Consider the following 13,144-nt stretch of genomic DNA (forward strand, 5'->3'; position numbering starts at 1 on the left):
TACAACTGATAGGGTTTGCTTGGAGAATAATAAACCCTAAAATTTAGAAAGTTCTGGAATGAATAATGATACAAGGGTATAATTGAAGGAGTTATGTCTTCGTCGTGTGCAATTACTAGATATATAATTGGATCAAATTATGGAGATAATTAAGTCCGGACATTTGGGTCGTCGTTTTGCCATAGCTAGAGGTACTTACGATCTTTGGACTAGTAAAATAGGCCAAAGCCCAATTGGACGGATCCTATAAGGTCACACAAAGGGGCTAGATCGAGCATTAGAGGACGAGGCCCATCATGGGCCTCATCACTCTAGGTGGCCGGCCATATGGGGCTTTAAGAGGCTATTGGGCTTCGTGCCCTAGTCTAATTATAATAAGATTATAAATAGACTAGGTGCCTAGGTTTGCTAGCATGAAATTACTGATCATTTAGATCAAACCCTAATTAGCAAACACGAAACCAACCCCCTCTCATACTCCCTCTCTCACGTCACTCTCCTCCTCCCGGCGCCGGTTGTGTCTCGTGGTGGTGGTGGTTCGTGCGGTGGTCGGTTGTCCGAAAAGGTGGTGATCGCGGTTTTCTTCAATCACTCGACCAATCTAGTATTGGTGGACGGCTCGTTCGAATCTCGTGGACTAAGTAGAGGAGCAACACTTGGGGCTCTATTCTCTCCCTGATTTGCCTGTCGAATAGCTTCGTGGAATTCACGCTTCAAAGGTATGATTATGTGTCTTGTGTGTTATGCATGCGATTCTTGGATTAGGTACTTTATTGAATATGATTCATATATGTTATTTCCGCTGCGTAGTACCTATAAACTCCTACAATAATGGGCATCCATAAATATATATTTCATAACACTCCCCCTTGGATGTCCATTATCTAAGAATGTGCCTCGTTAAAACTTTATTAGGAAAAACCCTGTGGGATAAAACCCTAATGAAAGAAAAAGAGTACAACATTCTTCGTAATATGCTTGGGATGATGCCTCATTAAAAACCTTACCAGGAAAACCCAATGTGGGACAAAACCATGGTTAAGGGAAAAAGAGTGCAGCGCGTATTTGCTCCCCCTGATGAATGCATGACGTATTCACTTGAAATCTTCCAGTGCAATAAATCCCATGCGATATGGTTGGGTAACTTCTTCCATGTAGCAGAACACCATTTCTTGATGATTGATCTTTTCAAATTGAACTTGAATCTTCACATGGACTTATTGAGGCGTCTCATTTCTTCATACTTGTGGAAATAATACAAGTGATTACTACTATTTCATTCGATAGTTTTGCCTTCTTCTGGAGGTCATATATACTACAAAATGATGATCAATAATTGACAACACTTATTATCATTATATATATTTCATTTTCCAGTCTCATAATAATTAAGAAATTAAACTAATTACATATTTTGCTCATGGCTCTTCTGGACCATAAGAATATTATTCTCACTCAATGGTATATCAACTATATTCTTTAATTAGACATTTCATTTTTTTATATGAGAATTCGCCAATGAATACAAAGACTTGTTGAATCTCACATACTCAAACTTCAGGTTGAGATATCGATGATGTAGTCATATTGACTTTTCATGAGTTTGATAATAATTGCAATATTCAAGATATAATATATGTAGGGATGTGTATTTAAATACGTCGTATATAAGTTCTTCAGGAACTCTTCTTACATAAATCATAACAAGCTATTATTAAATCGACGTCATCAATAATTTCATCATTAGTATAAGCCCATTGGAGTATAAATATTTCTTTGTAATAAGTTCCCATCAATGTTATATATAGTTGGACAGACATTCACACATACCAAAATCATTATATAGAAACTAGCTAGTGCATGAAATATGAGATATACGAATCATGATAAGATTTTGAACAAAATACACAATGAGTAATGTATCTAACAACTTCCTAAACATGCAATAAGCAATCCATTAACCTATGACTCACGCATGCACATGGGTATAAGACTCAAATTAATGCAAGACACTGTACAGTGTGGATTTAAAATCCATATTTCATTGGACTTCTGGTCCATGATAAACTTTTGATGATTATCATTATGTCGACATCATAATGGACATATATTTCTGATCCCTTATTCACAAGTCCATTCATTCTGCATATGCATATTATATATCGGTTCCATCATATACCGGTATCATATAATTCCTCAAGATACAATTTTAATTTGCATACTATTTTGCAATGATATCTGAATACATTTCTTATTGGTACCATCATAACTTTCTTACATCATAGGCCATCTATTGTAATAATTCAGATATCTATACCACTTTTAGGGTATTTCATACACTATGGTATTTATATACTATTACATTATTAGTGTTAACTGCACTATCTTGCCATATAACATATATATATATTAGACATATCTTTATTTTGGAACCGATCATACAATCTACACTTCAGGTGTAGTGATTCAAGTATAATTGGCAAGATTTTATCTCAATGTATACACATACTAAATATGACCAAAATGTATCTTCAACGCTATGCAACATGAGTCATAACTAAATACAAATCAAATCATAAATGTGCAACATATCTTGATAATATGTAGACAATAGTTGGCATATAACTTTTCAAACTTACATTACAGGGATCATCAAGTTTTTGATTTTTGCCAACTTATGCTAACCCTTCTCCCCCTAAGTTGGTAAAATAACTCATATATCGGGGCATTAAAATTCTTGACCAACTTAGTATATAAATTTGCAAAATAATTCATTTCATTAGGAAGATCATATTCAATAAAATTTATCTCTTCTGGAGAATAATATCCATGGGGGGAGAGTATATTGTGCAGTTGTTCATCATTTCTTATCTTTATTCTTGTGCTGACTGATAATAGCCCCAATAATCTAGAGATTGTTATATAAGTATAAGTCACTTGTATGTGATTCACTAGACAATGAACTTCTGGATCATCAAAATACTTTAATAATGAGATATTAGTTACTCAAAATTTTAACATACAAGTAGCCTTAGTGATCTTCAGTCACCTAATACGGTGAGCTTCTACGCACCTAAAATTGTACAAAATATAAACTATCCTGGTGAACTTCTGGCCACCCATTATATATGCCCATACAAAGTTGCTAGAAACTTATAAATATATATGTACAATCTCTTGAAATGTTTCGTCAAAATAAACTATTAAATTCACAATTCAAATGTATCTCAATCTCAATGTTATGTCTTGCCATTCAATTCATTTCATATATCTAACATTGAGAGAGCGCCATCACATTATTTCTTTCATATCAAATGAAACTTCAGGTTTTCATAACGGAAATTTATTAAACCCCAGATGGCCTAATTATTAATTATCACATCCAATTACTTTTCCTTTAATATTTTAATTATGGTCCGTTTTATAATATTGGCATGGTGATCACCTTATTAGAGATACTTTATGCATGGCCATGAATATGATGTGATATAAGTACACCAATGTGTTTCTTTCTACAATTGGCAAGACAATTAACTAATACTCATACTCCACTAGAGCATTGATTGTAATCTTGATACATGCTAATCTTATTGGACAACATTTTATACACTTTTGGAGTACTTTATATAATCATATCACATTTAATGTATTAGAAATGATCTCTTCAGGAGATACATAAAATGTGTCACTTTCTCAAATTTGTCATTGTCAATAAGTGCTTCTTTCCTCTTCCAAGGATTCTTATCGTTGTAACCTTTTGTATTACCACACTTCAAGTGCGCTAGTTCAATAGCAACTGATCTTGTCCAACTAGGACATCAACTTAATATGTACCTTTATAGCTAGTATATAGGTAATGACATTTATTCATATCCATCTTCAGGATGGCATCTTTCTAAATATTTGATTATCATGTGGCCACTTCTATTAAATAAATTATTGATATTTAGGCTAGTGCATGTACCAAACTGACCATTAGCATATTTAATTATTCATGTGCAAGGATTACATATATAATGGAATAAACACTATCTCCCCCTAATCCTTGCATATGGGTGTATAAAACTAGTCCAACAATCTTTAACTTTATTCTCTTCTCAAGCCATAATTTCTTTTAACAATGCATGTATCAAACATAATAAAATTATTCTTATAAACTCTTACTCGTAACTCTTGTCCAATTTTATTAATTTCTTGTATGTACGGGCATAATAATATATTTTACAAGTAAGTTTCCCACAATGTCATCTATCTCTTGCTTAAATAGATATTGTGCAATCAAGTTTAACTTGCAATTCATATAACGTATGCATGAATTGAATTTGTCACGGAAACATGCATTTGTGTATCATCTTGATGATATAATTATTTCTCATTCATTTTTCGGAATAAAAAAAATCTAGTAATTTATGAATCATTAATACTCACCCAAAGTTTGGTATCTAGATTACTATTCAAAATCTTTTGTACATAAATTCATTCTTATACATTAGAAACTATTAGAAAGTTCTAAGTCAAATAAGTACCTTCATTTTTCTTCAATTATTATCATTATTACCCTTCATAAATTTAAGGAATTCGAGTCCTCCATATATATGAGTATTTCATATTCAATCTACTCATCATCATTCATATAATTCAACTTAATGTAGGCATAGAGTATCATATATATACAATCGAATTCTATCGCACATTAATCTACATCTCAACATTGATCCTAAATAATTGAGAATAATGTAGGAGTAACTTAAAATATGGGTTGATCCTAAATGGGTGAGTCAATCGAGAATATATACAACAAACTTGGTACTCAATTACTTTTCTACACGAAATTTCATATATAAACTAACATTACATTGTTGTATATTACATTATTAACAATGATAACCCAATGCAAATCATGCTAAGGCCGATTGATACAAGGAAAGGCTAAGATTAGTCATAGCTGCTATATAACTTCACACCCATACAACATAATGGAATGTAATCAAGATTGTTGTAAATTAATATCAGTTATTCTCATAGAGTTTGCTTTATCCTTATCCATTGATGTGTAAATATCATGGATTTATAGTCATAAATCATAAAGATACGCATATTACTAGTATTAGACTATTAGGTATCATGCAAATTTCATCCCTCAATCAAACCAATAAAGATTATAAGTAATATAAGTTGTAGATGAACATATATAGTATAAGAGTAGAGAAGACTCGAATTATTCTATTAATAAGTATGTGGCCTTAAAAAGGCTTACAAGAGTGTTATGGATGTATTATACTTTTGGGATCTTAGTTCTCAGAATGTGCAGTACTTGGTTGATGTAAATAATTAATGGGGTGATAGTCTGCGATATTTCGATTGTAATTATGCCTTCCCAAATCAAATTTCTTTGTATAAATTAATGATTATTGATGTAATTACTTTTATGGCATTAGCCTTTTAATATAATTATCTTTTTCGTTGCGTATAAGGAAAATAACGAATTGTAAAGATAATTTACAAAGTCAGTGCTAGATATTAGAGATAAATACAAGCTATATTTATCTATTCCTCGCTGCTACCCAACAAACCAAGAAAATAGGAAGTCTAACCACTTTGACTGGTTAAGCAATTAGCTTTATGTTTGTCATCGTAAAAATAAACAATTGGTCAATATTAAGGATGCAAATTAGAATTGATTTCCTAGTCATTATTTTTTGGGCTTGGGGTTGAACTAACGTTTAGGAGTAGCACTGTCAAAACGGTTTGACAGTTCGGTTTCGGTTCGGTTTGAAATCGGTTCGGTATTCAATCGGGTCGGTTTGGAATCGGTTTAATTGTCTCACGGGTCGGTTTTGGTTCGGTCTAAATAGTTATCGGTTCGATTTGGTTTCGGTTTATTCTTAAGCGGTTTTAATTCGGTTAGGGTTGTAAACAGTCCGGGTAGTAAACGGTTCGGTGCAGACGGGTTGCGGTTTGTTAACGGTGCGGTGTAAACGGTTTTTATCCCGGTTCAAACAGTTTCGGGTTGGAAACGGTTTCGGGTTAGAAACAGTTCGGTTCTTTTTTGGTTCAGTTTATAACTGGTTCGGTTCTTTTTCGGTTCAGATTTTAACTGGTTCGGTTCTTTTTCGGTTCAGTTTATAACTGGTTCGGTTCTTCGATCGTTTAACCACTTTAACGTTAGTCATATCGGTTCCATTTCAAGTTTACTAAATTACGGTTTGGGTCGATTTTCGGTTTCAAAAAATAAATTGTTTATCGAGTTGTTTGGATTCGGGCAGTTAAATGGTTTTGGTTTGAAATTTGATAGTACTTGCTAACCTTTTGCGTTCACAAGTTTTATATAAAGTCGAGAATCATTTCATATTTACTATTTAGGCATCATATTATAAACAAATTCTCATTGATTTTATAAATACATATTATGTTCTGTTTCAAGTTTAGTCATACTGATCTTACTAGTTTATTGCGAAGTAGATTATAAGAGTTAGTGTATTAATGTATTATTGTGTTTACAATTAGGTTATTATAGGCTTCTTATTTAATCATTTATATACATGACTACTTGACTAGAGGCAGTAGTGTTGCTAATAGTTTGAGGCAGGGCCTGAGCCTACTTGTTTTGCTCTTGTTTGTGAACACTGATTATCCTTAATGAATGATTTGCCTTGCTATTTTAAAAAAATATTCTAAGATTTCTAATATTTAATCCATTTAATTATATTCCCGTCAAAAAAAAAATCCATTTAATTATATAAAAAAGTTTGTAAATGGTTCCATTTAGAAGCGGTTTGATTCATAAACGGTTCGGTTTATAACCAGTTCGGTTTACAAACAGTTCGGGTTTTAAATGGTTCGGTGCAAACGGGTAGTTGTTTGCTAACGGTTCGGTGTAAGCGGTTTTTTTGCCAGTTTAAACGGTTTCGGGTTGGAACCGGTTTCGGGTTAGATACGGTTCGGTTCTTTTTCGGTTCGGTTTTCTTTCATTTCGGTTTATATTTGGTTCGGTTTGTTAACGGGTTCGGTTCTTGTACGGTTTAACATTATTCGGGTTGATTCGGTTTCGGGTTTACTAAAATACGGTTCGGGTCGGTTTTCGGTTTCAAAAAAATCGGTTTTTAATCGGTTCGGTTCTCATTTGGGTCGGTCGGTTTCAGGCAGTTAAACGGTTTCGGTTTGAAATTTGACAGCACTATTTAGGAGTATTGCCTGATTGCCTCACATAAAAAGAAGCCTTTTACTTAATCTTAACAATATAATTCTATAATATTGTTGCATAACAAATTAATTATATAGTTGACTTTATCAGTTCTTATCTCTAATAAACAAGAGGCTAACTTTATTATGTATAAAGTTATCAATTACGTTTTTGAAGTATAAAAAAAAAAAACAGAATCATTAAATTCTTGTACAGTAATATCAACCATAATCTAATAAAGTTTATATAATGATTTATTATAAAAGAGTATCAATGATAACCATTAATCACTAACAATAGTATACTAATTTCCTTAATTAATAGAGGTTAAATCAAAATATATGAAAATTAACTACTCTAGTCACATATAATTAATTAATCTCAATATGTTGAGAATAAGGATCAATTAATACAATAGAAATATTCAAGCATAATAATCATGAAATTATATGTACAACAAGCTATTTAATCAATTCAATAAAACAAAAGATTATGCATCAGTCATGGTTTGTCGGCAGCAAATTGGCATATCAAGTTATCAACAAAATTAAAGACTTACATGGTTATACCCCTATATTTATTCTCGGTGAGGATTGATATTTAACCCCGATGCATGACAATTGATTATCTTATTTCTACACTTTATCAAGCAGTAGCAATTAATCACGTCTCCAAAGATTGATCTTGTAAATTTTGCGATTGGTTAGAGAGTGGTGCTGATAACGTGTTATAAAATATGTAGAAAACATGAGAGATGGAGAGAAAATCAATCAGTATGTTCCACTTGTATTTCATAAAATGGATGTATAGATATATATAGATACAATATAACTGATAGGGTTTGCTTGGAGAATAATAAACCCTAAAATTTAGAAAGTTCTGGAATGAATAATGATACAAGGGTATAATGGGCATCCACAAATATATATTTCATAACAAAATTATATTAATACTATTTTTTTTTTTTTTTTTTTTTTTTTTTTTTTTTTTTTTTTTGTATCATGACTTAGTTCTACCCTTTTTCCCAAACAATGTCTTCAATAAAGAAATAAAATTGTTGTATAAAAGTCCTAACAGAATCAATCTAAATATTTGCTTAATTGCTCAAACAAATTGACCATCCTTAATTATTCTTTATATATAATTAATCTCTTCACTATTATTTTAACCATCCTTAATTTTCTTCCCTTGACACTTAAGTGAACTTGGACATTTTTTTTTTTTTTTCCTTTTTATGATTTATTTTGTATTTTATTGAGGGGAGATGAACAGAAGATAAAGCACAAGCTATTTAAAATGTTAATTTGACTTGGGTAATTGGTCCGCATCACCTTATCAAAAATATCACATAACGGAATCTAACATAGTCTCTAAAAGACTACAATATATACTTAATCTCTTTGGATAAAATAATAAAACAACCAATAAAAAAAAAATCTGAAGCAAGTTGAATTCATTTCTTAATTTCAGGCGCTTGCTAAATAACAGGAACAATACTGAAGGCATTTGATGTTGACTTTGTTGTTTGGTAGGTGAAATCTAACACTATATGAAGTGTTACAACTTTACAACCTCATATAGTGTTAGAACTTGTTCTTTTGGACTTATTTTTTTCATTAACCTTTTAAAGGATGTATCTTTATACTTCGTATAATGAAGCGCTAGTCAGAATTATCTTACTATTAAATCCAAACGCAGAGATAGCTATATTTTAATGATGGTGAACTTTAGCTTGAATTGCTTTGTTATTGTAAAGATCAAATGTCATTGGAGTTCAAATCCGGATATGGAGGTAAGGATGGATTGATGAGAATAAATGAATGGCAATTGAAATACATTCTATTATAACTGAAAATTTTAATTTTTGCTCAATTAGCTTTGAAATTATTTATTGATATATAGAGAAGTGATTGTATATAGACAAATATAGTGCCAATGACTATGTTACACATAGGGCCGTTACAATGATTTTGGAGGCCCTGTTCTAAAATGAAAAAATGGGCCCTTAATAATTTGAAAACATATAAAATTTTAATTTTTAAACGATTATTTACGCCATACACAATTAGATAACCCTTATATATTGGGAAGATATTTAGCAACTTGATAAGAATAATTATGAAAAATCAAAATTAATTGCTTAAATGCTTTGCTGTTGTTACGGAATACGAATCATTTATTTTTAATTTGGCTGAAATTAATTTTTTTATGTCGAAAATTAAGGAATGGAAAAATATACATTACAATTTCATGGAATTGAATTGATGTAATTGTGAAAATACTAATTTGAATTTTTAGAACATACAAGAATATGAAAAGTGTTAGAAATTAATATGAGAGCTTGGATTAATAGAGGGAATATGTTGTGCATCACAAATTAGGAAGCTCTTGAGAGTTGTAGCATTAAAATAAAATAAAATTTAGAATTGAAAAAAAATAGGCCCTCTAATAATCGGGGCCCTGTGCTAGGGAGCACTTTGCACTCCCTGTTCTACGCCTATCACTTACACGCAAGAAGGAAGGAGGAAAAAAAAAAAAAAACCGTAGTAAATCAAATTGGTTCCAATTGATGAACTCACTTCCATGAAACAATGTACTACTCACTTCACTTCACATGAAACAATGTACTACTCACTTCACTTGGACTTGGATGTAATTAAAATAGTTACCTGACTAACATATTGTAGATCAGGATTCAGGACCATTCTCTTAAGGGCACAACATATACGAAGTATGTATTATTACATTAATATGATACATTGTACAAACGTATTAAATTTACAATTTGTTCAGTAACTTTACGAGCAAAAACCCAAATAAGAAAACCCATCAAGTTACAACTCAATGTAATTTAATTAACATTTCTTTCATTCTCTCTATCTAAAACTCCCAACCCAATAATATACGGAGTATGGAGTATATTTTAATAAATAAAGAAAACTCTTCCGAGAAGGAATCTAATTTTAAAATTCCTTTTTTTTTTTTTTTTTTTTTTTTTTTTTTTTTTTTTTTTTTTTTGTGTGTCCTCCTTTCATCCTTCACACAATTTTTTTTTTTTTTTTTTTCATCCTATCAAATTAATTTAACACATCCAAAATCATCATTTTTTGTTAGAAAACAAAATTAAACTATCATCTCTCAAGAAATCCAGTCATTCTGAGGATGTTGTTCCTAGCTTCACACAAATTTTTCCCTTTTAAAGGACTAAATGACCTTGCCATTTCTTCATTGTCCCTTCTTTCCACAATCAAATGTGGAGGCAATCTCCTCATTAGATCATCATCATCATCATTGTCCTCCTCCTCGTCGAACGGTTCGATACCGAACGGAAAAGAGCTCATTGCCGGTATATTGACCGGCATAGAAGAGCTTATCCTTGGTTTTTTCTTATGACACTTTATACTCTTCAACATTATCCTTGGATGGTTTGATTGATTGTAATGCTTCCACCTTCGATCATCGCCGCTTTCGGTCTCGTCGCTTGTTTCGACACTTTCATCCGATGATGAGTAGTCTGAGAACATCACCTCTGATTCTTCAAATTCATCAAAGAAGTCCATTTTTAATTTTTTTGAGTTTTTGGGTTTTGTTGTAAAATGCACACCTTTGTGTTGTAGAAAAGAAAATGGAGGTTTTTCTTGCTTATTTGTCTAAACAAAAGTAATGAAAGTGAGGATTAAATTTTAAAAGATTTTTTGTTTTTCATGAGAAAGAAAATTAGATGAGAAGAACACAAACTATAGGTTATGTATATATAGATATTTGGATGTTGAATGAAAATGTAGGGAATATTTGAAAGCGTATTAAGTACTTTTTATTATTGATTATTACTTCATTATTTTATTATTCTTATTTTTATAGATATTTTATTCGATTGAATTTGTCTACGGCATTGTTGGATTATAAACCTTCACAACCACCTTTTTCTTTAGCACCACGGCTTCATTATCTACTTGTAAGCTAGCTCTACAGTTGCTTAAACAATTTCTTTTGGAATGATATGATTCCATTTTACATTTTTGGAAATAAGTATTATCCTTTTTTTATCCCTTGACTTGGAATCTCGTTTATAGGAAGTAAGCAATTGGGAATTTGGAAATGGACAAGATACAAGAGAAATGGTATCTGTTAGAGTAGAAACTTTTCAAACAGCACATGTAATTGTCTCATATTGAAAAAAGAACATAGACTTAAACACTTTATAAGGCTAGAGACTACTCCTCATATTGACATATGTTTTTGAGATGGAATCTCTTTTGGTCTTATGAAGTGAAATCTAATGCGCTCTATCCCATAAAACATCACATGAGACAAAATTTAAGGGACCTTACATGTGGGGGGAAGTATTGAAGTATTAACTTTCCAAACAACACATGTAAGTGACCCACATCCAGTAAAAAGCATATAATTAAACACTTTATAAGGCTAAAGGACTACTTCTCCTATTGTCATTTGATTTTTGAATAGAATCTCATTTGGTCTTTATGAAGTGAACTCTCTGTCATAATTGTGGGTGCGACCCAGACCCATGTTTAGCAATATCATTACGTTTATATATCAATCATGTCCCACTTGTAGTGTAGGTCTACTTGATCAAACCATAATAATCCTTGTGTTTTTGTTGCTTCCTCATTCTCATTATTTCATTGAACCTTGTTTTGCAGTAATTTAATCAAATGTTATACATTTTTTTTTTTTGACAAAAGATACTATTATAGAAAAATAGAATTACAACCTAATACTAACTAAAACAAGAACACCTAACAATCTACACACACTAAGTACCATTACAGGAAGATCAAAGAGAACCAAACATTGAAATGGTCGTGCAACAAACAAATAGCTGTAGAGCCCGGATCACCATAAGAACCGAACCACATCCAAAAAGTGGGCCAAGGGAAGCCAAATGAATCGAAGTAGTCGAGATGAACCAAAAGCGCAGATCACTAACATTGAAGAGAACCCGAGCTGGCACTGAAAGCGAAGGAAACTCTCAATGGAAAATGATGGGAGACGGACAAACCCAAAGTATGCACCCTATTGCTGAGAAACGGACCCGTGACACCATTCCACTCCTAGGGAACGTGAAGGAATTGTGTCTTCAATAAGTGCAATTACTAGATATATCAAGGATCACTATTATGGAGATAATAAGTTCATTCTATTGGGGCGTCATCCTCTGTTGCTAGACTATGAGAGATTATCTTTGGGCTAGTCAAATAGCCCAAAGCCCTATAGAATGGATCCTATATTGGTCACACACAAGGGTAATGTGTTAAGCAAGTTAGAGGCCCATTAATGGGCCTCATGAGCAATTAATTAGTCATAAGTATGATTGGGCTAAGTGTAGTTTGAGTGGGATTAGGAATTGGGCTTGGATTTGGACTTGGACTATTATTTAGAGATATGATCTATAAATAATAGTCATGCCTAGGGTTGATTAATTAAGTCACAATTAACATACAGTGAATTGTGAATCTAAGCAACCAACATCCATAAGCCCTCACCCTCTCTCTCTCACACGCACGCCCCTCACTCTCCCCTCTCACCCACGGCCGACCACCCCTAGTGGCCCACGTGGTATTGCGCGGTGGTTCTTGGCTAGTTGATCGTTCGTTCATCTCCGTAGAAGGTCGATAGAAGGGTTCTTTCGCTACTAACTAGCATTAGTGGAGGTCTTAATCTGTGCCCGTGGACCAAGTAGAGGAATCACGTTTGAGGTTCTTTATCTCCCCATTGTTCTTGCTCGATCACCGTGGAATCACGCTTCAAAGGTATAATTCTTACTTCTTTATGTGTTATGCATGAGATCCTTGGTTTGGTGCTATGTGAATATGATTCATGTTATTTCCGCATTTAGTACCTATAATCTCCTACAGTGATATCAGTTAGCCTCTTGCATTTACATATATTGAGTAATAATTCTTTGATAATCCACAATTTTAATTCAATTAGGAGGGA

At 32.3% G+C, this 13,144-nt stretch overlaps 1 protein-coding gene across 1 annotated transcript; it reads right to left on the bottom strand.

Moving 5' to 3' along the window:
* Positions 1 to 9,880: 9,880 nt before the first annotated feature.
* On the bottom strand, positions 9,881 to 10,901 carry LOC145612316 (protein S40-3-like). The gene has a single exon (XM_081667685.1). It carries the CDS (start codon positions 10,741 to 10,743, stop codon positions 10,315 to 10,317), a length of 429 nt encoding a protein of 142 aa, XP_081523811.1. The 5' UTR covers positions 10,744 to 10,901; the 3' UTR covers positions 9,881 to 10,314.
* Positions 10,902 to 13,144: the final 2,243 nt, after the last annotated feature.

Source organism: Chenopodium album, chromosome 24 (genome assembly GCF_948465745.1).
Source record: "Chenopodium album chromosome 24, dcCheAlbu1.1, whole genome shotgun sequence".
NCBI lineage: Eukaryota > Viridiplantae > Streptophyta > Magnoliopsida > Caryophyllales > Amaranthaceae > Chenopodium > Chenopodium album.

What these genes read in the sequence shown, in the direction of transcription:
- LOC145612316 (XM_081667685.1), bottom strand. Translation starts at nt 10,743, where the DNA reads ATGGACTTCTTTGATGAATTTGAAGAATCAGAGGTGATGTTCTCAGAC.